Source organism: Macaca thibetana, chromosome 2 (assembly GCF_024542745.1).
Source record: "Macaca thibetana thibetana isolate TM-01 chromosome 2, ASM2454274v1, whole genome shotgun sequence".
Taxonomy (NCBI): Eukaryota; Metazoa; Chordata; class Mammalia; order Primates; family Cercopithecidae; genus Macaca; species Macaca thibetana.
The window spans coordinates 90,226,826-90,251,511 of record NC_065579.1 but is presented as its reverse complement, the minus strand read 5'-3'; the positions used below and the strand labels follow the sequence as shown (position 1 = coordinate 90,251,511).

Below are 24,686 nucleotides of genomic sequence, written 5' to 3'. Positions count from 1 at the left end.
TACTAGGGAGGAAAGGGTGAAACTAGTAGCTCTGAGATTTTAAACTCCCAGCAAGAAACTCAGTGGTGAAAAGCATCCTGCCCCAAATTCTTTACCTAGAGACTTTTCTTTTTTTTTCTTTGAGACGGAGTTTCGCTCTTGTTGCCCAGGCTGGAGTGCAATGGCGCAATCTCAGCTCACCACAATCTCTGCCTTCCAAGTTCAAGCGATTCTCCTGTCTCAGCCTCCCAAGTAGCTGGGATTACAGGTGCATGCCACCACACCAGGCTAATTTTTCTATTTTTAGTAGAGATGGGGTTTATTTTATCTGGAATTTCAAGAGGAACCTGGAAGAAGATACAATTCATTCATTGACGTTTCAAATTGTCTGGGCAGGTTGTGTTTTAGTGGGTAATGTTTCTGAGCTACCACGGAAGAATTTATTGGGGATATGTCATTATGTGATATTTGAGAAAAGATGATCGATGATGATAATGGAAATTAGCTGACTTATTTGACCTCCATATGTATTTGCAATAGTTGTATCATTCTGGGTCTAAAAGAGAAACTTCCAGAGATTTCCTCCTGGAGAAGTGATTTTGTGATGTACCATTTTCCTTGTGTATGGGAAAAATCAGCCCCCTATAGTAAAATCATGAAAGGGCAATTATCTGACTCTTGGCCCAAGGAGTTACATAGCATTTTTTTCATCTTCTTTTGACACTTGAGATTTAAGGGGAAAAAACCTTTTCCTGCTAGGCCCTCTTCCACAGATGTCTTAATTAGATGTCCCTGTTCACCAGGAACAAGAATTATAGGGCCAGGCGGTCACCACAGAAAGGGGCCTCTGCCAGCAAGGAAGAGCCAAGTCTTGGACTCACCTTCAATCAGGCCATCTGCTGGAAAGACCAATCTTTTCCTGTTGTCCAGGTGGAAGCCAGGGGAAGAGCTTAGATTCTTATTTCATGTGGCCTGTCTAGGCCTATCAGATCAGTCTCCAAGCTCAGATCCAGCAAAGCCCACTTCATTCCCAGAGCAGGGCAGGCATGTGTTTTGCCTATAAAGACAACAGAGCGGGGCTTTCAGGGTCCAGACTTTGGCTCAGAGGCCTGAGCAATCTATCACTGTCAAAATGTCAGCTCAGGAAAGGCTGAGCCCACCCTTCCCTTCATGAAGGCCCAGGACTAACTGAGATGAACAAGGAGAACTTCAGTGTCCTGGTGTTCCGTTAGTTTCTTGGCCTGTTGAGATGTTTCAGCAACTTGGAATATTGAAATATCAAGGAAAGTCTCCTAATATTTTGTGTTAGTTTTTCCAAATTGTAAAAGCAATATACTCACATTGTAAGAAATTTGAAGGACACAAAAAAATAAAGAAACCACAAAGATCAGTGGTGTCAAGGGTCAGGGGAAGGGAAGGATGAATAGGCAAAGCACTGAGGATTTTTAGGGCAGTGAAACTACTCTGTATACTATAATGGTGAATGCATGTCATTGTACATTTGCCCAAACCCACAGAATGTAGAACACCAAGAGTGAACCCTAATGCAAACTATAGACCTCAGGTGGTAATGATGTGTTGATTTATTCATCAGCTGTAACAAATGTACCACTCTGGTTGGGGAGTGAGGCATGGTAGGCTGTGCATGTGTAGGGAAGCAGGGTGTGTGAAAAATCTCTGGACACTTTTCTAGTTTTAGTCTGAATTTTACAGTGCTCTAAAAAGTGTGTTTTTTTAAAAAGCACAATAAAAATCACCCATAATTTCACCAATGCAATTACATGTGTGTGTGTATGTGTGTGTGTGTAATCTCCTTGTAGATTTTTCTATAGATTTTTTACAGAATTGGGATCAGACTGTATTGTATAGATAATCTGGGACCCAGTTTCTTCTTTTTTTTTTTTTTTTTTTTTTTTTTTTGAGATGGAATCTCGCTCTGTTGCCCAGGCTGGAATGCAGTGGCACAATCTCAGTTCACTGCAACCTCTGCCTCTCAACCTCTGCCTCCTGGGTTCAAGCGATTCTCCTGCCTCAGCCTCCTGAGTAGCTGAGATTACAGGCACCTGCCACCATGTCCAGCTAATTTTTGTATTTTTAGTAGAGATGGGGTTTCACCATGTTGGCCAGGCTGGTCTCCAACTCCTGACCTCAGGAAATCCACTCACCTTGGCCTCCCAAAGTGCTGGGATTACAGGCATGAGCCACCATGCCCAGCCTTGGGACCCAGTTTTGTTCTTCACTTAGTTAAGTCATTTACTTGAAGGATTTCTGTAGTTCAAGACTTTGGGTAAACATCAGTTTTAATGCAATCCCCTCTTTAAACAGATGAGAAAACTGAGGTTGAGTATGGTAGAGTAAGCCTGCTTGTGTTAAATCACACACACATACTTTGTGTGTTAAATCACACACAATTGAACACAAACTCAGTGCTGGAATCACAGTCTTCTGCTGCCTGGCCTGGTGCTCTTCCCACTATGCCACACTGCCCAACTGGTAGGGAACAAGTAACACAGATACCAAGAGAGAAAGTGGAACAAGTCAGGTCTGCCCAAGAGCCCTCACATGAAAGCGTTTAGGACATGGCACCAGGACAGAACCTCTGCGATCTGGAAGAGAGTGTTGGCCTTTTTACAGGTGGTACCTGAGGGACATACTCAGATGGCCATAGGTTAAGTGTAGTTCATATAAGGCAGAGTGAAGAGGAAGAACACTGTCATTCATAATGGGACAATGGCAGTGCCTCTCAGTCTTCCTGGACCCCTGCATCTCTATGACAGGAGTGAGCAGCAGACTTCAGTGAAAACTAGAGAAATAGTTCAAGATCCAAGGATTGAGGTATAAATTGGCATAAATTGCATGTTTTAAGTGTATAATTAATTAATAAGTTTTGACATATGTATATACCTGTAAAACTAGTACCACAATTAATATAATGAACATACCCATAATCTCTAAAAGTTTTCTTTGTAATCCCTGTTTTCCACCCTCTTTACCCACCCACGCTTCATCCCCATACAACTACTGATCTGCTTTCTGCCATATATATTAGATTGCATTGTCTAGATTTTATATACATGGAATCATACACTGTCTACTCTTTTGGGTCTGCCTTTTTCCACTCCACATAATAATTTCGAGATTTATCCATTTTGTATGTATCAATAGTTCACATATTTTAGTTGCTGATTAGTGTTTTAATATATAGATATTCCACAATTTGTTCATCTGTTAACCTACTGATGGACATTTAGATTGCTTCCAGTTAATGATTATTATAAATAAAAGTGTTATAAATATTCTTGTGCTTTAATGATGTTGAGTGTCTTTTCATGTTCTTAATTGTTTGTTTATTTGGTCTTATTTAATTTCTTTTTATGTATTATGAGGCTCAATTTGCTAAAATATTAAGAACGTTTGCCTCTGTGTTCATGAGGGATATTGATTTGCATGTTCATGTCTTGTCATGTCATTGTCTGTTTTTGGCTTTAGAGTAATGCTGGCCTCAAAAATGGGTTGCGTAGGATTCCCTCCTCTTAAATTTTCTGGAAGAATTTGTATAGAATTTATGGTACCTCTTCACTAAATGTTGAGTACTGGATTTTCACATTCCTACAAATACTCCTGAGCTTTGTTTTTAGGTACAGTTAGGTTACTTGGAAACAGTCTGATCTTTTTGGATCTATCTTTTAAGCTTCACCGGACAGGACCAGAAAGGCATTTTCTCACTACTGAGAAACAATGCTTCTGAACACTCTATCGATGGTTCATGAATCATGGGGGTTTTCTACCCTGGTTGGTGGGAATAGGCATCACTCCTGGTTCTCTTTGCATTCCAGGGATTATTCCCTCTAATCCTAGTTCTTTCCCCAGCCTTAGGTGTTTTCCTTCCACAAGTGTGCTGATTCTACTCAGCTGAATAACTCAAGGGAACTCTCTGCTGTCACTCAAAGGGGACCTTCTACACATATTCAGAGCTAGCTGTCTGTGCATCCCCTCCTCTCCAGTGCCTGCTCTGTGAACCTTAGCCACCATGGGTTCCAGGTTCCAGCTTCACCTCCACTCAGAGAGACTGCCAGGGTTAGCCTAGCTTCCCCTCTCTGTGCTGCAGCCTAGAAGCTCTTTCCAAACAGTCTGATGTGGCAGTTGTAGGAGTCGTCTCATCTTCTCAGAGATCAGTGTTTGGTCCTCCCTGATAATGTAATGTCCTATGAACCATTGTTTCATACATTTTGTCCAGTTTTGTCACTGTTTTAGGTGAGAGGGTAAATCTGGTCTCTGTCAATCCATTTAGTCAAGTAGAAGTTATTGATCGTGTTTTAATTGATGAATAATCTGAGGACCTAGCAATAACTTTGCGTGTAATGGACTACACAGTACAAAGGCCTGTTCCCATGTTTTCCTCCAGTGACAATCTTAATACTTCATTAAATATGTAATTTTATTACAACCTCCCCTATCTCACTATCCCTATCTTTATCTCATCCTATTGCATTTTCATCTCTACTTGTCGAACCCTGAGGCTTTCTGCTTTTGTTTAATAAAGGTGATATCTTCTTGCATCCTGCTAAGGGTCTTGTCCAGCAGAAAATTACTTTTGAAAATCCGGTCTTCTGAGACCTCAGGATGAAGCTTTCTTTCCTTACTTTGCGGCTGCGTTTCATAGGCTCCATCTTGGTTTCTTCATGAGGCCCTTTGTAATATACAAAGTGTGTCAGTGACCTTTGGTCTCTCCTATTGTCCATCTGGATGATTGTTAACTCCCTTCTCAGACCCACAACCGAATCCCTGGAACCTGGAAGGCTTTCATCTAGCACAGCCCTGCTTGCCTAAAATGGAATATTTACTTCCATTGCGTGGTTGTTTGTTTCTCCGAATGAAGCGTGTACAGGTAACATTGCCTTCCTCAACAGACGTTACTATCAAGGCTGTGTCTCCCACTGCCTCTACCTTCAGTACTTTGTTACTTGGTGGTATAATATTACAACACCTAAAATATTGGATTTTCCACTGCCCACCTTCCCTTTGTTCCCTGGTTAGTTGTTTTCTGTGAGTTGTACACTCCTAGCAGATATTAAGAGATCATTTCTGATGAGCATGGAGGTAGAGAGGGAAGACAGCACTCAAAGTATCTCAAAAAGTAGAATTCACACAGGAAAATAGGGGTGCCCCATTTTCTTGTTAGTAATAGATCTTGTATTTCTGAACCAGAGAACAAAGTGTGGAAGAGACAAAGTGTTTTCCTACCTTAGAAAGCAGAAATTTTAAAGGAAAAACTTACCCCATTCTTGTGGTACAATAATCTACTTTCTGCATTTTCTTCATCCAAATGATTAGACTTGCAATTAGTTTGAGTTCTTTCTAGTTTCTAGAGATGGGTTGATCATCAATCCCAGTTTTCTCTTTTGAATATTCATCCTTTATGTGTGTTTAAATGTGTTTGAAAAGAAAATCGCAAGGTCTATTAAGAAATGACTGTTGGCCATTTACCATTTTGAAATCCCAGCCAAAATTACTTCTACAAGTTGGGTATGTTCCCAAAAAAGTAGGCCATATGACATTTATCTGTTGATTATGGATATTACCAATAATCACCATCATCTTTTCTGAATATTCAGAGTATAGATGAATTTCCTGCAAGGAAATAGACTCTTAAAGGGGTCAGCATGGGATCCCTTCGGAGACCATGAACTCCACAAGTTGGATTTCTAGGGCCACTAATTTGATCACATCTATGTAACCAAAGCTTTTGAAGACACTTCTACAAAATTCTTGCCTCTACCATGAAAAGGATGGGGTAACAAAGAGGGGTTAATATTTACTAAACAGAAAATGCCCTTGGATGTTTTCATTTTGCCTATCACAGAATCAAATATGGCTGAGATGCAAGCACCAACTGAAGACCAAGTGGCTGCAACCCCCCCGGAACCCCCCGTCCCTCGGTCTTCAAGCTCGGAATCCCCTGTGGTGTACCTGAAGGATGTTGTGTGCTACCTGTCCCTGCTGGAGACGGGGAGGCCTCAGGATAAGCTGGAGTGTAAGTGCTCACCCTGTCAAGGGGCTTCATCTTTTTCCTACAGAAAGATCTGGGGTTCTGTCCATTATTCCTGAACACACTGGAGATTGAGCTGGTATCACGGATATAGGTCCTGCGTCTTTGGGGAGGTTTCTTTGTCCTGTTACCAGCAGTGATATGAACAACTCCTAGAATCCACCCTGGGACATAGTACCAGTTGTGTATCATGTGGGAAAGGCATCTGAAACCCAGGCATTGAGAACCAGAATCTGGAAAGGGGAAGGGGTTCCATCAAGCGGTCAAGACTTCCTTGCTTTGCTGGCAGGACTTCCTGAAAGCCTTTACTCAGAAAACTGCTACCTCCTCTTAATAGATTTTTTAAAGAAATATATTCAACATCTGTTCTCCTTCCCCCTATTCCGTGCCCAGGCAACTCTTTATGAGGAAATATTCTTTTCTTGAGATCTCATCAGTCTCTGTCTTGATAAGGCTTTGTCCATTTCTCTACCTATGCCCCACCCCAAGATTATTGGCCTCTAGAGAACGAGGAGGCCAGTTAATTAAAGGAGTTGAGCTTGGTTTGGTGGTGCTACTAAAGTAGGTTTTAAAAATATGTCTTCAGGAGGAGAGTAAGAGCTGGGGGCAGAAAGTTCACGGTGGCTAAAACAGCCTGCAGTCTTGTAGATGATTCAGTCCAGGTATGGTTTATCTGGCTTCTGTGAGCCTACAGACATACTTTTAAAAAATAGAAGATGATAGGACCTTGTTAAAAAATTTGTATTGTCTTTGCTTCTCTTGGGAACTTAAGTAGACAGCAAGGCAAAAAAAAAAAAAAAAAAAAAAAAAAAAAAGTACATTATAGCCAAAGTCAAAATTCAAGTTAATAATAAGACTAGTCAACAAAACTTAAACATAAGCAAGGGAAGTCTGCCAAAGGTTAACTCTTGCCAAAAACAAAATGAAACAGTTTGCTCATTAGCTGAGCTTAAAATCTCTCCCATAGGTTGGAAGTGTTAACAATTGCAAGTCTTAAGTGCTAGTTTGGTGGCAAATGTAGCAGATTGCTGTTTTCTTCTAGCTAATGTTAAAAGTGAAACATCAAATTATTTCCAGCATTTAGCTGGATTTTGAATTTCAGGCATTGTATTTATTGGTAACTACCAAAGAGAAGGTGACAGATTGTTTTATATTAATGACTCTCCAACTGAGTCTTATAATGGCCATGCAAAGAAACGTTAAAACTTGTTATTATAGAAAATTTCAAAGATAAAAGTAGAGAGTACAGTGAACGTCCATGGCCCCATCACCCAGCTTCAACAATGATCAACTCATGGTCAGTCTTGTGTTTATACCTCCCACCCATTCCCTCTGCCTCAGAGTATTTTGAAGCAAATTCCAGGCATCATATAATTTTATCTGTAAATATTTCAGTATGTACCTCTAAATTCACAGACTCTTCTTCTTTAATATAACCTCAATACCATCATCACAGCCAAAGAAAATGATTCCTTTTACTATTATCAAATAGTATTCACATTTTTCCAATTATCTTAGATATTTTTAACTGTTTGTTTGAATCAGGATCCGAGTAAAATTCATATATCACCACTGGTTGTTATGTGTCTTCACTCTCTTTTAATCTTTCGGATCCCTCTCCATCTTTTGCTAATTTTTTCCTTGCAAATTTTTTTTTTTTTTTTTTTTGAGACGGAGTTTCACTCTTGTCGCCCAGGCTGGAATGCAGTGGCGTGATCTCTGCTCACTGGAACTCCACCTCCCAGGTTCAAGCGATTCTCCTGCCTCAGCCTCCCGAGTAGCTGGAATTACAGGTGCCCGCCGCCATGCCCAGCTAATTTTTGTATTTTTGGTAGAGACGGGGTATCACCATGTTGGCCAGGCTGGTCTCGAACTCCTGACCTCAGATGATCTACCCGCCTCAGCCTCCCAAAGTGCTGGGATTAGAGGTGTGAGCCACCGTGCCCGGCCTGCAAGTCTTTTGTTGCAGAAACTTGGTCATATAGAGTTTTCATTTTGGTTTGCTTTTTACTAAACCATATCAATTTATATCCTTCCTTAACTTTAAGGACGGAAAACAAGTTAAACTTTTCTTTGTAAAAACCAAGCATGTATTTTTTTGGAAATAATAGACTGAAGTCCCACACCTATTGCCAATGCAATAATAACAAGAACAACTATCATCAATAAACACCTTATATTTGCTAAGCACTTTGAATGCCTTCTCATTTTAACCTCACCGTAACCTAGAAGGAAGGCACAAGAGGGTTAAAAGACTTGTCCAAGGTTACACTGCTACAATTAGGATGCTTACTCAGGCCTTTCTAGTTCTATTGTTCATGCACAGTAGGACCAGAGAGAGGTCAGCGCTGGAGAGTCGCCTAGGCCCAGAGACCTGGAATAATGCTAGCAGAAAAGGTCTGTTTATGTCATTCAACCATCTGCTGGGTGAGTCATCAGCGTATGATACATGCCTCAGACTGGGGCCTTCTGAGGAATCACAAAGAATCGAAAGCCCATGACCCTACCTTTAAAGGACTTTGACTTCGCCAGCGATGCACCCCTGAAAAAAACACAAGGTACAGAGACATTAAAACATCTAGGAGGAAATGATGACACAAGGGCAACTTTGCAGAAATAAGGGGACCGGGCTGATATGTGCCCCGAGGTGTTGCACCGAATGGGTGCTCCACAGAGAAAGCAGGCATGATGAAGGGTTTTAAGGAATAGCAGGAAAGGCCAGGGAGCACGGAGGCTCATGCCTGTAATCCCAGAACTTTGGAAGGCCGAGGCGGGCGGATGACCTGAGGTCAGGAATTTGAGACCAGCCTGACCAACATGGAGAAACCCCGTCTCTACTAAAAGCACAAAATTAGCTGGGCGTGGTGATACATGCCTGTAATCCCAGCTACTCGGGAGGGTGAGGCAGGAGAATCACTTGAACCAGGGAGGCAGAGATTGCAGTGAGCCAAGATCGCGCCATTACACTCCAGCCTGGGCAACAAGAGCGAAATTCCGACCCAGAAAAAAAAAGCAGGAAAATGAAGAAATGCTTATCTCTGCTTCCTGCCATCCCGACTTATGAGACCACAGACAGGATCTTTGCCTTTTGGTTGAGTAAAATATAGGTTTCCAGGTCCCATAAGTAAACGTGTAGTTCCTTGTCCAAAATTTTCTCCCAGAACTTCCTTATCCTACATCACCTCCCTGCAGTTAGAACATGATTGAAGATGTTTCTGAATAGCATGTTTCCAAATACCTTTTAGAAAAAGGAAAAAATGGCTTCTGTAACAACTACTTCATAGCATTATGAAGGATTAAGTAATAATGAGAAAGTATATAGGACAATACCTTGTATATGTTAAATGCTATATATAAATGTTCATTTTAAAAGGAAAATAAAAATTAGTGACATCTGTTGAGTGTTTTCTATGTTCTAAGCCCAGTTGATTTGGCCTATCAGTTACATATTAATCTTCATAATAATCCTAGGAGAAACCAGCTATTATTATCTCCACTTTATAGATAAGGAAGCTGAGCTCAAAGAAGTTATATAACTTATTGGGCACTCCCCAGAAGTGGCAGGGCAGCCCTAGGATTTAAATCTGCCTAACTGTACACTTTCTATGCTCAATAGAAGCAAAATGCTGTTGCCTCTGCCCCACCCCCAGCTGGGCATTTGCTTTAGGTTGTGTTCTAGTGACACTGAAAGGTGTTCATGCTCCCCAGGGAATCATACTCATGACCTGGACTTCATCAGCCACATAGGTATTGCTTAGACAGGTCCAGAAGCCAGGTGGTTCTCCTCCCTTGGCCCAGCCTCTCCTTAAGGAAGTCAGACTCTGCGCTCAGAGGGAGGAAGAGCTGGCTGCCACAGCCTTCGTCACAGTGGTGACAGAACTAATCTAAAAACTTGGCAGCATCAAAACTTCAGCCATCCCTGCTTCTTAAAGGACACCTCAAGGCTTACCTCTGTGTTTCTTACAGTCATGTTTCGCCTCTATGATTCAGATGAGAACGGTCTTCTGGACCAAGCGGTAAGTTCTCACTCTAAATATCCCTCACGGACCTGAGAAAGGCTGGGGGAGCAGGGAGCAAGCAGAGGAAGAATCTGAAAATGTTCAGTTCTGTCTTTATAGTAATAGCAATGTCTCGATGCAGGCTGAGGAAATCCGACTGGGACCTCTCCACCTGCTATTTCCTAAGGGCCAGCCTTGCAGAGCGTGAATGCCAACTTACCTTTTCACTCTCAAAGCCTGGGATCATCAAATCTCAGGATGGAGGGATGCTTTAGCATGTGACCTAGTTTAAATTCCCGTTCAGTTCACAAGGTCCTCCTGCAATTTCCTGCAGGAGTCCTGAGGCCAAGAGGAGAGGGCAGGGGAGGCAAAAAGACTAGGGGAAAAGGGCACGAGAAAGGAGGCTGCTGGTCACTGCTGATGTGCTTTGGCATCACCCTTGGCTGCTTCTCCTACTCCAGGGCACTAGCCTAGGAGTCTGGTTCTGTCTGCTCTAATGTCAGGTCATGTTCCCATCCTGTTGCACCTGAGAAAGCCTGAGACTCACCCTTACCCCTTCAGGAATAGGCAAGGATCAGTCAAGGCTCATGGAGTAAAAGGAAGGATGGAAAGAGAAGAAGGCAAACAGAGTCAAATAGGCCCTGTGATCCTGACTGTCAATGTCAGAGATAGGGCTCATTAACAGGAAGGCCCTGAGGTTGAGATGCAAGGGGTTGAGTCAGACCAGAGGAAGGAAGGAGGGGAACAAGTCCACTAGACCAACTGAATCACCCCAATTCCCTCTAAACCCCAGGGTGCCTCTGTGGGAAGCACTGTGGCTCTTCAGCCACATTGCAATGCTGTGGGTTGGGTCATCTGCGGGAACATCCAGAGGATCACATATTTACTGGTCATCACATATTTACCTGGTCATCACATATTTACTGAGTGTCTGCATTATGTCAGGCACTCTTCTAAGCACTGGGGGTATGGCAGTGTAGCCAACTGACAAACTTCCATGCCCTCATGAAGTTTTCATTCTAGTCCAAGCACAGACACTAAGCAGCATAGTAAAAACATGTATCAGGTAGAGATGGGTGCTAAGAATAAAAATAAAGGAGGGGAAGTGTTGGAAGAAGTTGCAGCTTTAGTGAGGGTGGCCAAGGAAGGCCTTTCTAGGACAGGGCATCTGAACAGAGGCATGAAGGAGGTGAAGGAGTAAGTCTAGGGGAAGAGCCTTCCAGGAGAAAGAGCAGTGAGTGTGAGGATCCTGAGGGTGCCTAGGATGTTAGAAGATTCGCTCCAGGCCAGTGTGAATGGAGCAGAATGAGTAAACAGATGAGATCAGAGCGAGGGAATGAGATTAGAGAAGTCATGGGATGGGGGTAGGGGAGTGGGGAGTTTGCAAAGCATGTTAAATTTTATAGGTGATTAAAAGTGTTTATCTTTAGCCAGGTGTGTGGCTCACACCTGTAATCCCAGCACTTTGGGAGGCCGAGGCAGGTGGATCACGAGGTCAGGAGTTCAAGACCAGCCTGACCAATATGGTGAAACTCCGTCTCTACTAAAAATACAAAAATTAGCCGGGCATGGTGGTGCACGCCTGTAGTCCCAGCTACTCCGGAGGCTGAGGCAAGAGAATTGCTTGAACCCTAGAGTTGGAGGTTGCAGTGAGGCAAGATCATGTCACTTACTCCAGCCTGGGTGACAGAGGAAGACTCTATCTCAAAAAAAAAAAAAAAAAAAAGTGTTTATCTTTTACTCCAGAGAAATGGAGAACCATTGACGATTTTGAGGAGGGGAGTGATGTGATTGACTTATGTTTTAACAGAATCACTCTACTCCGGGTGCGGCGGCTCATGCCTATAATCCCAGCACTTTGGGAGGCCGAGGCAGGCAGATGACCTGAGGTCAGGAGGTTGAGACCAGCCTAGCCAACATGGCAAAACCCCGTCTCTACTAAAAATACAAAATAAATTAGCTGAGCATGGTGGCAGGTGCCGGTAGTCCCAGCTACACGGGAGGGTGAGGTCGGAGAATCACTTGAACCTGGGAGGTAGAGGTTGCCATAAGCCGAGATTGTGCCACTGCACTCCAACCTGGGTGACAGAGGGAATGCAAGCAGGGATACTGGTTAGGAGGCCATTGAAATAATCAAGGCATGAAATGGTGGTAGACTTGTGCAGGGCAGAATCATTGCAGGTGGTAAGAAGTTGTTAAATTCCAGATACATTTTAAAGGTAATATTGGTAGACTGAAGCAAATCTCAAAAGAGTTATCTGATTCAACCTGGAATCCCTGGCATATGGACTCCCAGTAACGGTGAGGTCATCCACTACCTTAAGACAGCCATTCCACTGCTGGAGGTGAGGCTGGAGAGGGCTTCCTTCCCGAAAACTGGCACTCCTCTGTCCGCCGGGGAATCGTTTTCAACTCAAAACCTGCTTCTGCTCCCCTTCTCCCTCAACCCAGCAGGGAGGCCAAAATAGCCAGTCCTCAACTCCTCCCTTCCCTGCATCCTTCTGCTTCCTTCTGTCCCCCGTACCTGGCCAGGACAAGTGGAATACCTATCCCATACAATAGACCTTCGAGTATTTGAAGGTGCTATCACATCTCCCCTAAAATCTTCTCCAAGCTAAAATTTCCCTATTCCTATGCTGGTTCTCATAAGGCAGGATTAAATATCCACTTTGAACAAACTCTGGTTTGTCAATGCCATTCCTGAAATGTGGCACAGAACAGAATCCATCCCCTATGACCCTTTAAGTGTCCAAACGTGGCCCGATCAGGAAGACCTCAGGAGAACTTTTTCTTTTTGAAATCTGCCAACTCTGCTTCTATTTACATAGCCCAAGACTGAGTCCAATTCTTGGTTCCTGAATTACATTTTCTCATTAAATCTTGGACCCAACCAGATTCACAAGTTCTTTTCTATTGAAACTTCTGCCGAAGCCTCTCCCCACCTTTGTGCCCACTTTCTTACCCTCATCTACTGGCCTATCCTGTAGTTTTACAATGGATTGTTTCTTAATTTAAATGAAATATAATTTTTTTAAATCCCTGCTGGGTTTTAGCTGGCTATTTTGACCCAGCATTCTATCTGGTGGAGGTAACACTTTTGAACCTTGCTTCAGTCTACAACATGTCCTCCCAAAGCAATCTTACTATGAACATCTTAGCTGGTGCCTAAGTGGTGCTAACGTTGACACCAAATTCCTCTGCAGTCTGGTATGTTTCAGCAGGGCTCTCAGAACACTGACTCATTGGCAGCCAACAATTCTGTGAGGTTTTTGATGGAGCCTGGCCTCAGTACCAAAGGGCTTATTCATCAAGTAAACATATTCCTCATGAGTTTCCTGTTCACGGACTCCTGGGCAAAGGGCTGGACCATGGTAAAAAGGAAACAGAGGAGATAACAAAAGGAATCAAGATCATGGTACCTGAGCTAAGACACACACAGTAACCCTCCATGCAAGAGAAACTGGCCTTGAGTGGGGAGATGGATCCCAAGTTGCTAAAGCTGTGGGGATGAGTGATAAGAAGTGAAAGGAGAAACCTGCCTTGGTTTGTAAGTATTTGTGGAAGTGATAATCACAAAGAGGGATAAAAACAGGAGTGCTTTCTATGCATTCCAAGTTAAAGCACAGAATAAGGGAGAGAAGGTGGGTCCAGGAGAAGTCAGTGTTAATGAACTTTTTGCATACCTCCAGCTTATGCATGCTCTGTGCTTCTCGTGAGCTTTGTGGTCGAGACAGAAATAAACTGAGCTCCTCACAAAATGCCGGTTACTGCACCAGCTTCTTCTCTTGCCCTGCCCTGTCCCTCTTCCCACTGGGCTTAATTTTGAGTTCAGCTCTTAAGGACACACTTTTGGTTGTCTCCTTTTGATATTTTCTCCCTTTGCTATTTTCTAGGAGATGGATTGCATTGTCAACCAAATGCTGCATATTGCCCAGTACCTGGAGTGGGATCCCACAGAGCTGAGGCCTGTGAGTTTCTGTAAGGATGGGGTGGCTTTGGAGTGAGCTTCTGAGATGGGAGGGGGACACACTCGGGACATGAATGAGTGTTTACTCTGCAGGTGCTCCCAGACTCATCTTCTTATAGGCAGCTTCTTTGGAGTCCTGCACTTTACCTCCCACCTCTCTGATAGGAAAAATGTAGGCATCAGGAAAATGTGCAGACATAACTGAAATAACCATACTAATCTTTTCACCAGTGCTAAAATGTTATAACAGAAATTCATCAGTCAAAGAATTTAGAGAGAACTGTAGAGATTTCTGTTAGAAAGAATTGTAGAGATTTTCCTCAATCACCAGATAAAATGAATTATAATAATTACATTTGGGGGCTCCTATGTGTCAGGTATTTTATTATTCACTTTACATTCATTTTCTCTAATCCCTGCTACAGTGTTGCAAACACAACAATATTATTTCCATTTTTACAGATAAGCAAACCAGAGCCCACAGAGTCAGGGTGACTGACCCAAGGCCCAAGGGCAGAGCCAGACCTGGAAGCCTGACCTCCTCACTCCCAGTCTGCTCTATTCACACTTAACGGGAGGGGAAAGGGTAAAACACAAACCAGATAATGCAAGACCAACAAGACAGCAGAGGCAGAAGGCAGGTAGACAGGTTGATGATGAAAATGGACAATGATTGCTCTTCGGATTCCACAGATATTGAAGGAGATGCTGCAAGGGATGGACTACGACCGGGATGGCTTTGTGTCTCTACAGGAATGGGTCCATGGAGGGATGACCACCATCCCATTGCTGGTCCTCCTGGGGATGGATGACTCTGTAAGTCAACAAGCTGGAGTTCAGAAATCTCTTGCCATTCAGGAACATTGGGCTCCACATTAATATCCACATATCACTTTGGCTTCTGCTCCAGACTGCCCAACAGATGTGCCATGCATTCTAGACCAGCCCCAAAGTCCTCTCTATTCACATTATCTTGTATCCATTAGTGCCTGAAATATATTCATTTGACAGACATTTACTACGTTATTACTACATTAAAAATACTGCTGTGAGGGCACACAGACACAATATCTGCCTGCAAGAACCTTATACTCAACCAGGCAAAGGGCCACAAACTTCAAAGAAGAATTCTGTCGTTTCAACAAATTAGGTTTAAAAATGCTAAGAAAATTGGGGAAGGAAAGGTGAGAGGAAAGAAAGAAGGGAGAGAGGAAAAAATACTGACTTGTTGTAGGGGTGGCTTCCATGAGTGTATCTTATTTAACAATCAAAACAACCAGATAAGGTAAATATTTTTATCCCAATTTACACAGATGGAAAACTGAGGTTCTGACCCTAAGGAGCAAAAGGAGGAGTGAGGATTTGTCTCTGACACCAAAAATAGTGCGCTTTGTAATATCTCACACGTAAGAGTTAGGCCAGTGGGAAGAAACCTTGGAAGGTGTTGACTTGTCCCTGAAGAATGCATGAGATTTTGATGTCCCATTCTTGAGAATAAAGAGCAGGTGGAAAGACCTAGAGAGAGTTTATGGCTTGGAGAACAGCTTGATTAAAAACACAAATGAAAGAAAGTTCTGGGTGTGTTAGGCAAATCTCCCATTTGATCAGAGTAGGGCATATGTGTAAAGGCTTAAAGTGAAATTGATGGTTATATATACCTTCATCTGACCCAGTTACTGCATTCTCTACCTATTTACCAAGTGAACTCACTTCCATACATGAGGTAGGGAAGACTAAAACTAGTAGAAGCACAAATGGTGACATTAAGCGTCTACTAGTCACACTGGTGGTGTGACAACACTACTTTGAGATTACAGATCTCAAAGATTACACTTCTTTCACACTATTCCATAGAGAGGAACAGAGCAGCAAGTGCAGCTGGGTGAGCCTCTAGCTGATCAAGTTGCCTATAATATCTTCATTTCATAGCTCTGCAATTCAGGACTAAAGCTGAGCCCCCATTTCTGAAACTCAAGAACTAAGAATTGGGCCGGGCGCGGTGGCTCAAGCCTGTAATCCCAGCACTTTGGGAGGCCGAGATGGGTGGATCACGAGGTCAGGAGATCGAGACTATCTTGGCTAACACGGTGAAACCCCGTCTCTACTAAAAAATACAAAAAAAAAAAAAAAACTAGCCGGGCGAGGTGGTGGGCACCTGTAGTCCCAGCTACTAGGGAGGCTGAGGCCGGAGAATGGCGTAAACCTGGGAGGCGGAGCTTGCAGTGAGCTGAGATCCGGCCACTGCACTACAGCCTGGGCGACAGAGTGAGACTCCGTCTCAAAAAAAAAAAAAAAAAAAGAACTAAGAATTGTACAATCATTTCATAGCATGTCCAGTGCTTTCTAAGCGCTAAGGAGAAATCAAGGAACCAGGATCTACATGACCCCCTTCTCATTCCTTAGAACCCTAGAAAGTCAAGCTGGAAAAGATCTTTGTGGTCCCTGGTTGATTTCCTTTGTTTTACAAACTGAGACCCAGAGAGGTGAAGGAACTTGCCCAAGGACATCCACTGAACTGGCACTAAAGATCATCCCTCTTACTCGGTCATATCACACCTCTCACCCAATGATCCTTTGCCAAGAAGCTTTATGTACAAGAACCCAATCTAGGAACTGGAGGAGCTCAGATAAGTTAGATATACTTTCTGCTGATTTTACTCACTCAAGATTATACTCAAATCAAAACGGAAGTTCTGCTTGGTTGCTGTTACAAAACACCATTTTTTTTTTCTCATTTAGGGAATAAAGATGGGACATTTTAGTTACAGGGAACCAATTTCCATTTTCTGTTCTACTTTGGACTTGCTGAGGTTCAGAATACCACCAACTCTTTGCATGGAAAAGACCCGCTGTTTTGTGACTGGAGGAAGGAGAGCCCATCTACTTCCTCAGCGTTCTCCCCAGTGTCTCCCCTAAATGCCACATCAGCCTTGTAAAAAGCTCTATTTTACATCAGGAAAGTGGCCAATGCAAGTTTAGTTTTATTAACCAAGAGTTTTGTGCACTTATTTTTAAATATGTACTTTAAAATTTTTTGACACTATTTGGGGTTTTGGGGAAAGCCCCCATCAATGTCTTAAAAGTCCATGGCTTCTTGGGCTTTTTCAAAACCCACATACAATCACTGAAAAGTCTGGGGAATCGCTGAATGGGATATTTGCAAAACAGACTCTCTCCCAGGGAAATCGTAGCAGCAGCATAAAACCTGGCGGGCACAAGGAAGGCTCCTCCCACATTCTGCAGCCACCATCATGTGGAAAGGAAAGAGCCACATGATGGTGCTATAACCCAAGCAGAAACATTACTTTATCCCTAGTCATGGTCCCTGCACTTCTTATATCCATAAAAATAGTAGCTGAGAAAGGGGGATCAGCTAACTGACTTAGCTACTAGAGGTGTGTTCAGATACATGGACAGCCCTTTGGGCTACATGAAGAAGTCTGCTGAAGAGTGCTATCATTTTCCTTCCACCCATACAGGAAAACCCTGGCTTGCGAAGTAGAGAAGAGGGATGGAAAGAGCATGGGCTCTGGCCAGCAAAAGACCCAAGTTTGACTCCTCCTTCAGTCCTTCATTATCTGTGTGGGTTTGGGCTAGTTACAGAACTTCTCTAAATCTCTGTTTCTCATTTCTAGAATGGGAGTAAATCTACCTCCTTCCATGTCAACAAACACTTTTTAGTTTATTTTGTGTCTCCCAGCATCTGGAATGAAATAAGAACTTAATGAAAGTTTAAATTTACAACGTGTCAGGCATTGAACTAGAAGATTTACTTACATGATATCACTTAATTCTTACAAAAATCCCTTGAGGTAGACCTTGGTCAAATGAGTAAATGAATGAATCAGTCTTTTGGTAAATCATTATCAATTTGTGAATGCATTTACTAAAGTGGAGACCATTAGATAAGAGGGTTTTAATTCTATAAAACTCATATCCTGGAATAAGCAGGGTTTGAGGTAATGAGAAGAAAAGAGCTTCTCTGTCCCAGAGGAGGAAGCTAGCATTTGGAAAAGAATGTGAGCTCCTCTGGAGATCATAACAGAAGCCTGGGCACAGGCCGAGGTCTGGTTGCAGTGACCAGCTCGAATGCATATGCACCCCAGAATTGCATTTGAATTGCATTTGAGTCCCGCACATTGGACACTATGTCCATGACCATCGGTCCTCATCACCTTACCGTAGCTTTTACTGCTCATAAAACCAGCCCAAGAGTGTTACCTTGCGATGGAGCCTACGAGAAAGGTTCAGGGATCGCACATGCAGGAGGGACGTTCCTCCAGCCACAGCCTCAAGCCGTGCAGTGCTCCCCTGGGGTGGGAAGTGGGAGATGCGGTGCTGCAGGAAAAGTGTGCGTCTGTGTGAGGCTTGGTGTGCCTAGTAGGTGGAGGTGATTTCACTTCTGAACAAAGTCAGGAGGAGATGGTCTAACCCTCTCTCTGTCTTTTTACTATTTTATCTGTGTACTGAAAGCTGATAGGAGGAATACATTGTTTTTTACTAAACTCTTTCATCTTGATTATCACACTAGTACATGCATACTGTAAAAAATTTGGAACGCACAGAAGAAAGTAGAAATCAGAGAATACAATAAATCCATATTGCTACCAGCTATAGCCAACCTCTATTAACAGGTTAGTGAAATTAATTCCCATCAAAGATCTATTAGATAAAACTCAAATCATAACATATCATCGAAATGGCATTCTGTTTTTTCACTTAGCATCGTATCATGAGCACATTTCCATGCCATTAGATAGTCCTATAAATACCTTTTTGATTGCCACCTAACATTACATCAGGTGGATGTACTGCAATTAACCTTTTGGTAATTTTGAGACCTTTAGGATATTTCCAGCTTTTCATTATTTTAAATAATGCTGGGTTCAGCATCCGGCAGGGCCCAAAAAGGCTCATCTGACTTTTAAAAATTATTTCTTTAGGACAAAGTCGAAGAGGAGAGATTGGTAAGTCAAAGGTTATAAACATTTAAAGGATCAAGATAGATAGATAGATGATAGATAGATAGATAATAGATGATAGATACATAGATAGATGATAGATAGATGATAGATACATAGATACATAGATAGATGATAGATAGATAATAGATGATAGATACATAGATAGATGATAGATAGATAGATAATAGATGATAGATACATAGATGATAGATAGATAGATAGATGATAGATACATAGATACATAGATAGATGATAGATAGATAGATAGATGATAGATACATAGATACATAGATAGATACATAGATAGATGATAGATACATAGATAGATGATAGATAGATAGATAGATGATAGATACATAGATACATAGATAGATGATAGATAGATAGATAGATAGATAGATAATAGATACATAGATACATAGATAGATGAGATAGATAGATAGATACATAGATAGATAGATAGATAATCAGATTGTTGTTGTTCAGTGTATGCTTCTGCTAGCCATGTGGGAGAGGGTTTATTTTATCCCACATACACATACTCCCATTCAGATGTTTCTTGCTTTTAATACTTGCTAATTTTTAAAACACACACAAAAAAACTTTGTTTTTATTTGTATTTAAAACAGTAAAAAAAAAATCAATAACTCATCTTCCAAATATTAAAAAAAAGTCTTATTTAGGAAAAGGAAGAACATGCAAGAGGCAGCCCCTGGCTTCATCCATCTCAGGGTGGCCAGCTCGGGATCTCACCTCCTATTACCCCTGCAGGGCTCCAAAGGGGATGGGCGGCACGCCTGGACCATGAAGCACTTCAAGAAACCAACCTACTGCAACTTCTGCCATATTATGCTCATGGGCGTCCGCAAGCAAGGCCTGTGCTGCACTTGTGAGTAAATTTCCTTCAAACCTCTTTCCCCCAGGCACCATCTTGCTCTGCACGTGGTTGGTTGATCCATTCCAGAGAAAATGTTGGTATTTCTGCTTCCCAGCTTGAGGGACCACCCATATTGTTCCAACAGAAGGAATAAAGTGAGGCCTTCATGTCCTGTTTTTACTCTACCCAAGTCCAATGGACAGGTCTTGGACTATTTATTATTAGAGGCTTTTTATGGGCCACTGACTCGCTAGAAAAAATTATTAAAGTTCGCATATAATTTAAAATTTCTCATACTACTTTTATTTGGGTTTTCTAGTCAATATTTATTCTGGATATGTTCAGAGGAAACTTATTTTTAAAAAACTAATAAGCATTTGGGGCCAAGTATGGTGGCTTACACCTGAAATCCCAGCACTTTGGGAGGTGGAAGCAGGTGGATTGCTTGAGGCCAGGAGTTTGAGACCGGCCTGGCCAACATGGAGAAAACTTGTCCCTACTAAAAATACTAAGGTGCTGGAAAGGATGTGGAGAAATAGGAACACTTTTACACTGTTGGTGGGACTGTAAACTAGTTCAACCATTGTGGAAGACAGTGTGGCAATTCCTCAAGGATCTAGAACTAGAAATACCATTTGGCCCAGCCACCTCATTACTGGGTATATACCCAAAGGATTATAAGTCATGCTGCTATAAAGACACATGCAAACATATGTTTATTGTGGCACTATTCACAATAGCAAAGACTTGGAACCAACTCACATGTCCATCAATGATAGACTGGATAAATAAAATGTGGCACATATATACCATGGAATACTATGCAGCCGTAAAAAAGGATGAGTTCATGTCCTTTGTAGGGATGTGGATGAAGCGGGAAACCATCATTCTGAGCAAACTATTGCAAGGACAGAAAGCCAAACACTGCATATTCTCACTCATAGGTGGGAACTGGACAATGAGAACACTTGAACACAGGGCGGGAAACATCGCACACCGGGGCCTGTCATGGGATTGGGGGAGGGGGGAGGGATAGCATTAGGAGATATACCTAATGTAAATGACGAGTTCATGGGTGCAGCACACCAACACGGCACATGTATACGTATGTAGCAAACCTGCACATTGTGCACATGTACCCTAGAACTTAAAGTATAATAAAAAATAAAAATTAAAAATTAAAAATTAAAAATACTAAGAAAAAATTAGCTGGGCATGGTGGCATGCACCTGTAATCCCAGCTACTCACGAGGCTGAGGTGGGAGGATCACTCAAGCCAGAGGTGCTGGGAGGCAGAGGTTGCAGTGAGCCGAGATCGCACCACTGCACCCCAGCTTGGATGACAGAGTGAAACCCTGTCTCAAAAACAAAAAACAAACAAACAGAAAATCATTTTACATTCTGTAAATGCAATGGGAATTAAAACTCTACAGTTGTTTCACTTTTTAATTCCTTTAGTAAAGTCAGAGTGGAAAGGTGGGAAAAACTACAAGTGGTAGAGGAAAAAGCAGAGAGGAAGACTAGGAAGGCGGACAGGAGAAAGGGATGGGGGAAAAGAGTGATAAGGAGTAGGAAAGAAGGGGTCACAGGGAGCAGGAGGAGAAGGCAGAGGGGCTGCAGCAAGAAGGCATGGCAGGCACCAGAGTATGTGGGTGCAGAGCCCTGCCACCCACCCCATGATGTGGACAGTGACACTCAGCCTGAACCCACCAGAGACCAGGGAGCTGCTGCAGGGAGGCCCCTTGGCTGATCCAGGTCTAAGTGCTTCATCCAACACGCGCATGTGAATGAGGCAGCAAGTGACCTCAGCCACAAAAGTTGCCTTGGCAGAGCTGGACCCACTGTCCACAAAGACCAAGCATCAACAGGCTGAAGAAGGGGCCCACCAGGCCTGGCATGGTGATTCATGCCTGTCATCCCAGCATTTTGGGAGGCCGAGGCGGGCGGATCACAAGGTCAGGAGATCAAGATCATCCTGGCCAACATAGTGAAACCCCGTCCCTACTAAAAATACAAAAATTAGCCAGGCATGGTGGTGTGTGCCTGTAATCCCAGCTACTCAGGAGGCTGAGGCAGGAAAATCACTTGAACCAGGGAGTTGGAGGTTGCAGTGAGCCGAGATCATGCCACTGCACTCCAGCCTGGTGACAGGGTGAGATCCCATCTCAAAAAAAAAAGGGGAGGCTGCACCAGTCTCCCCAGTGCCAGTTCAAACCCAGGTGTCACCCACATTTTATAGATAGATCTCATTCCCATTAAGTTCCAGGCCCATGGGCCTCTGCTGTTCACATAATGGTAGTAAAAACAACAGCAATAATATATGGAGTAGCTACTCTGACCCAGACACATGATGCTTTACACAAACTGTCTTATGTACTACTGCAACATCCCTGCAAAGAGAAAGAGGCCGTTTTCTTCCCTTTTTACAGAAAACCCTGAATTTCAGAGAGGTCAAACAATTTACCCAAGGTCATGTAGATTGTTACAGGGGTCTACCTAGCCTTAAAAAGCCCTGGCCTTGGCCGGGCCCGGTGGTTCATGAAAGTACTTTGGGAGGCTGAGGCGGGCGGATCACCTGAGGTCAAGAGTTTGAGACCAACCTGGCTAACGGGGTGAAACCCTGCTTCTACTAAAAATACAAAAAATTAGCTGGGCATGGTGGCACATGCCTATAATGCTTATAATCCCAGCTACTTGGGAGGCTGAGGCAGGAGAATCGCTTGAACCCTGGAGGTGGAGGTTGCAGTGAGCCGAGATCACGCCATTGCACTCCAGCTTAGGCAACAAGAATGAAACTCTGTCTCAAAAAAAAACAAAAAAAAAGCCCTGGCCTTTCTATCCACTCTCCAATGTCCTGGGCATGCAATACAGTGGCACTGGCATAGCCAGGAGGATGATGCTGCACACTCCCCTTCAGCAAAAAGCGCCTTTCCGGGGATGTGTTCCTGCAGCATTCACTGCCTACAGAGGGAGTGAGGCAGGTGGAGGTGCTGCCGCAGCGGATAAGCAGTCTCCTCCAAGAACGATTGCAGACTATTTTGAATTTCCATTAGAAAAGCCCAGCCCCCTGTGTCCCCTGCCCCTCACCAACCACCCAGAGGGAGGTACAGGCCTTGGCTAGGGTGGGAGGGCAGCTGGGCCACTTCTACATGGCCATTCACAAGCACCTGCCTTGATTTTTTTTTTCTTTTCAGACTGTAAATACACTGTCCACGAACGTTGTGTGTCCAAAAACATTCCTGGTTGTGTCAAAACGTACTCAAAAGCCAAAAGGAGCGGCGAGGTTGGTGACATCTACTGCCTTGTTCTACTGCATGCCTCATCCAGGAAACATGTCCATCAACATGGATTCCTGGGCAGGAAGGCTTGCTGGGAGCTTCCTCCAGTCCCTTCTCTGCCTTGAGGACCACCTGTAAACCATCTCGTTCATTCATCAATCCATTCAGCACCTTCCTGGTGCCTGCTGTGTGCCAGGCTCCATGCTAGGGGGTACATGGGTTGTAAGAGATGCTACCCAGCCTGCTCAAGAACTGTGCTGTCTAGGAGGAGAGACAGGCATATACGCAAAGAACAGAGTAGTGAGATGTGTGCTACAGTAACACAGCTGTGTGGGAGGTACAGTGCAAGCACGGGGCAAGTTGCACAAAGGAGCTGGCGTTGCAGTTGTGTCTTGAACACAAATTGGGAGGACTTCATGAGACATCGAGAAGGACCAGACTCTCCAGGCAGAGGAAGCCTCATGTGTAAAGGCATGAGACGTGGCTTATTCCGGGATCCATGCTTAGTTTGTCGTAGCCGGGGTGGAGGATGCTTAAAGGAAAGTGGCAGGAGATGCACTCAGAAAGTGGTGAGATCTGGCCTGAAGCAGGTCTTGTGAGGCCAGCTGAGTGACAAAGGCGTTTTCTGTGCAGCCGGGGGCTACTGAAGAGCTTCAAGCACAAGAAGATGTGATTGAGTTTGTGAATTAGGTTAATAGCTCTGAGTGTGATGTGGGAGAGAAATCAGGGGAGGGAGACTCTTCCAATACTTGAGGCAAAAGGCAGTACTGTGCTGAGGGCCCAACTGTGGTGGGATCCACACTCACTGCTGTAGGATGGTCCTGTGCTGAGGGTCCCCCGGGCCATGCCGGTTATTGGGTATTTTGACTGTCATGCTGGCTAAAGAAGAGAAAATGAAGGGAGAGTTTGAGAGGTAATTTGGAAGTACCATCACCATGACCAGGACATGGTGATGGGGATGCAGAGGATGAGACAGGGGAAGAGGTAGGGAATGGCTCCCAGGTTTCTAACCCTTCGGCCATTGCGTGATGCCATTCTCCAACTCTGGAAATAAACTTACCTTAAAATTAGCAGGGAAAGGGCACTTTGCCTTCCTGCAAAGGGAAGATGACATGGAGGAGTGTGAGTCAGGAGATGGTTAGCAGTGAGAGTGGTACCCAGCCCTCCTGCAGAAGGACTCCTGGGAGAGAAAGGCGCCTCCTAGGATTTGTGTGCATGCCCCATGGACACTGCATGGTCTCATCCACGCTGTCTGCACCACCCCATGCACACCCTGCTCCATGTCCATGCCTTTCACCGGGACACGTGGTGTACCTGCTGGATGCAGGCCCTAAGCCTGCACTCTGGCCACTTGTCACACAGAGAACAGAGTGAGGCCGATGAGGGGCTGGCAGGGCACAGTCACAACCTTCTCAGCCTGCAGGAGCACCCCTAGTCTTTCACCATCTCCTCGATTCCAAAGAGAATGGGGAAGGCAACGTGGTGTTGGGGGAATGGCTCCGGACTTGGGATCAGAAGACCTGGCTAGGAAACTCTACTTGGCTATTCACCAGCCTTGGAACTTAGGGCCAGTC

The 24,686-nt window shown here is 43.7% G+C and overlaps 1 protein-coding gene across 6 annotated transcripts in view; it reads left to right on the top strand.

The window, feature by feature from the left end:
* Nucleotides 1-24,686, top strand: part of DGKG (diacylglycerol kinase gamma) — a 198,870-nt gene that overhangs the window by 66,433 nt on the left and 107,751 nt on the right. For all 6 annotated transcript variants that reach the window (XR_007723454.1, XR_007723453.1, XM_050780243.1 and 3 more), the window contains 6 exons: nt 5,843-6,013; nt 9,995-10,044; nt 13,920-13,994; nt 14,687-14,809; nt 19,729-19,846; nt 23,029-23,117. Coding sequence is in view for 4 of the 6 variants with exons in the window: in XM_050780243.1 (XP_050636200.1) it covers nt 5,843-6,013; nt 9,995-10,044; nt 13,920-13,994; nt 14,687-14,809; nt 19,729-19,846; nt 23,029-23,117 (626 nt within the window). In the remaining 2 variants the exon portion in view is untranslated. The remainder of the gene's footprint in view (nt 1-5,842; nt 6,014-9,994; nt 10,045-13,919; nt 13,995-14,686; nt 14,810-19,728; nt 19,847-23,028; nt 23,118-24,686) is intronic.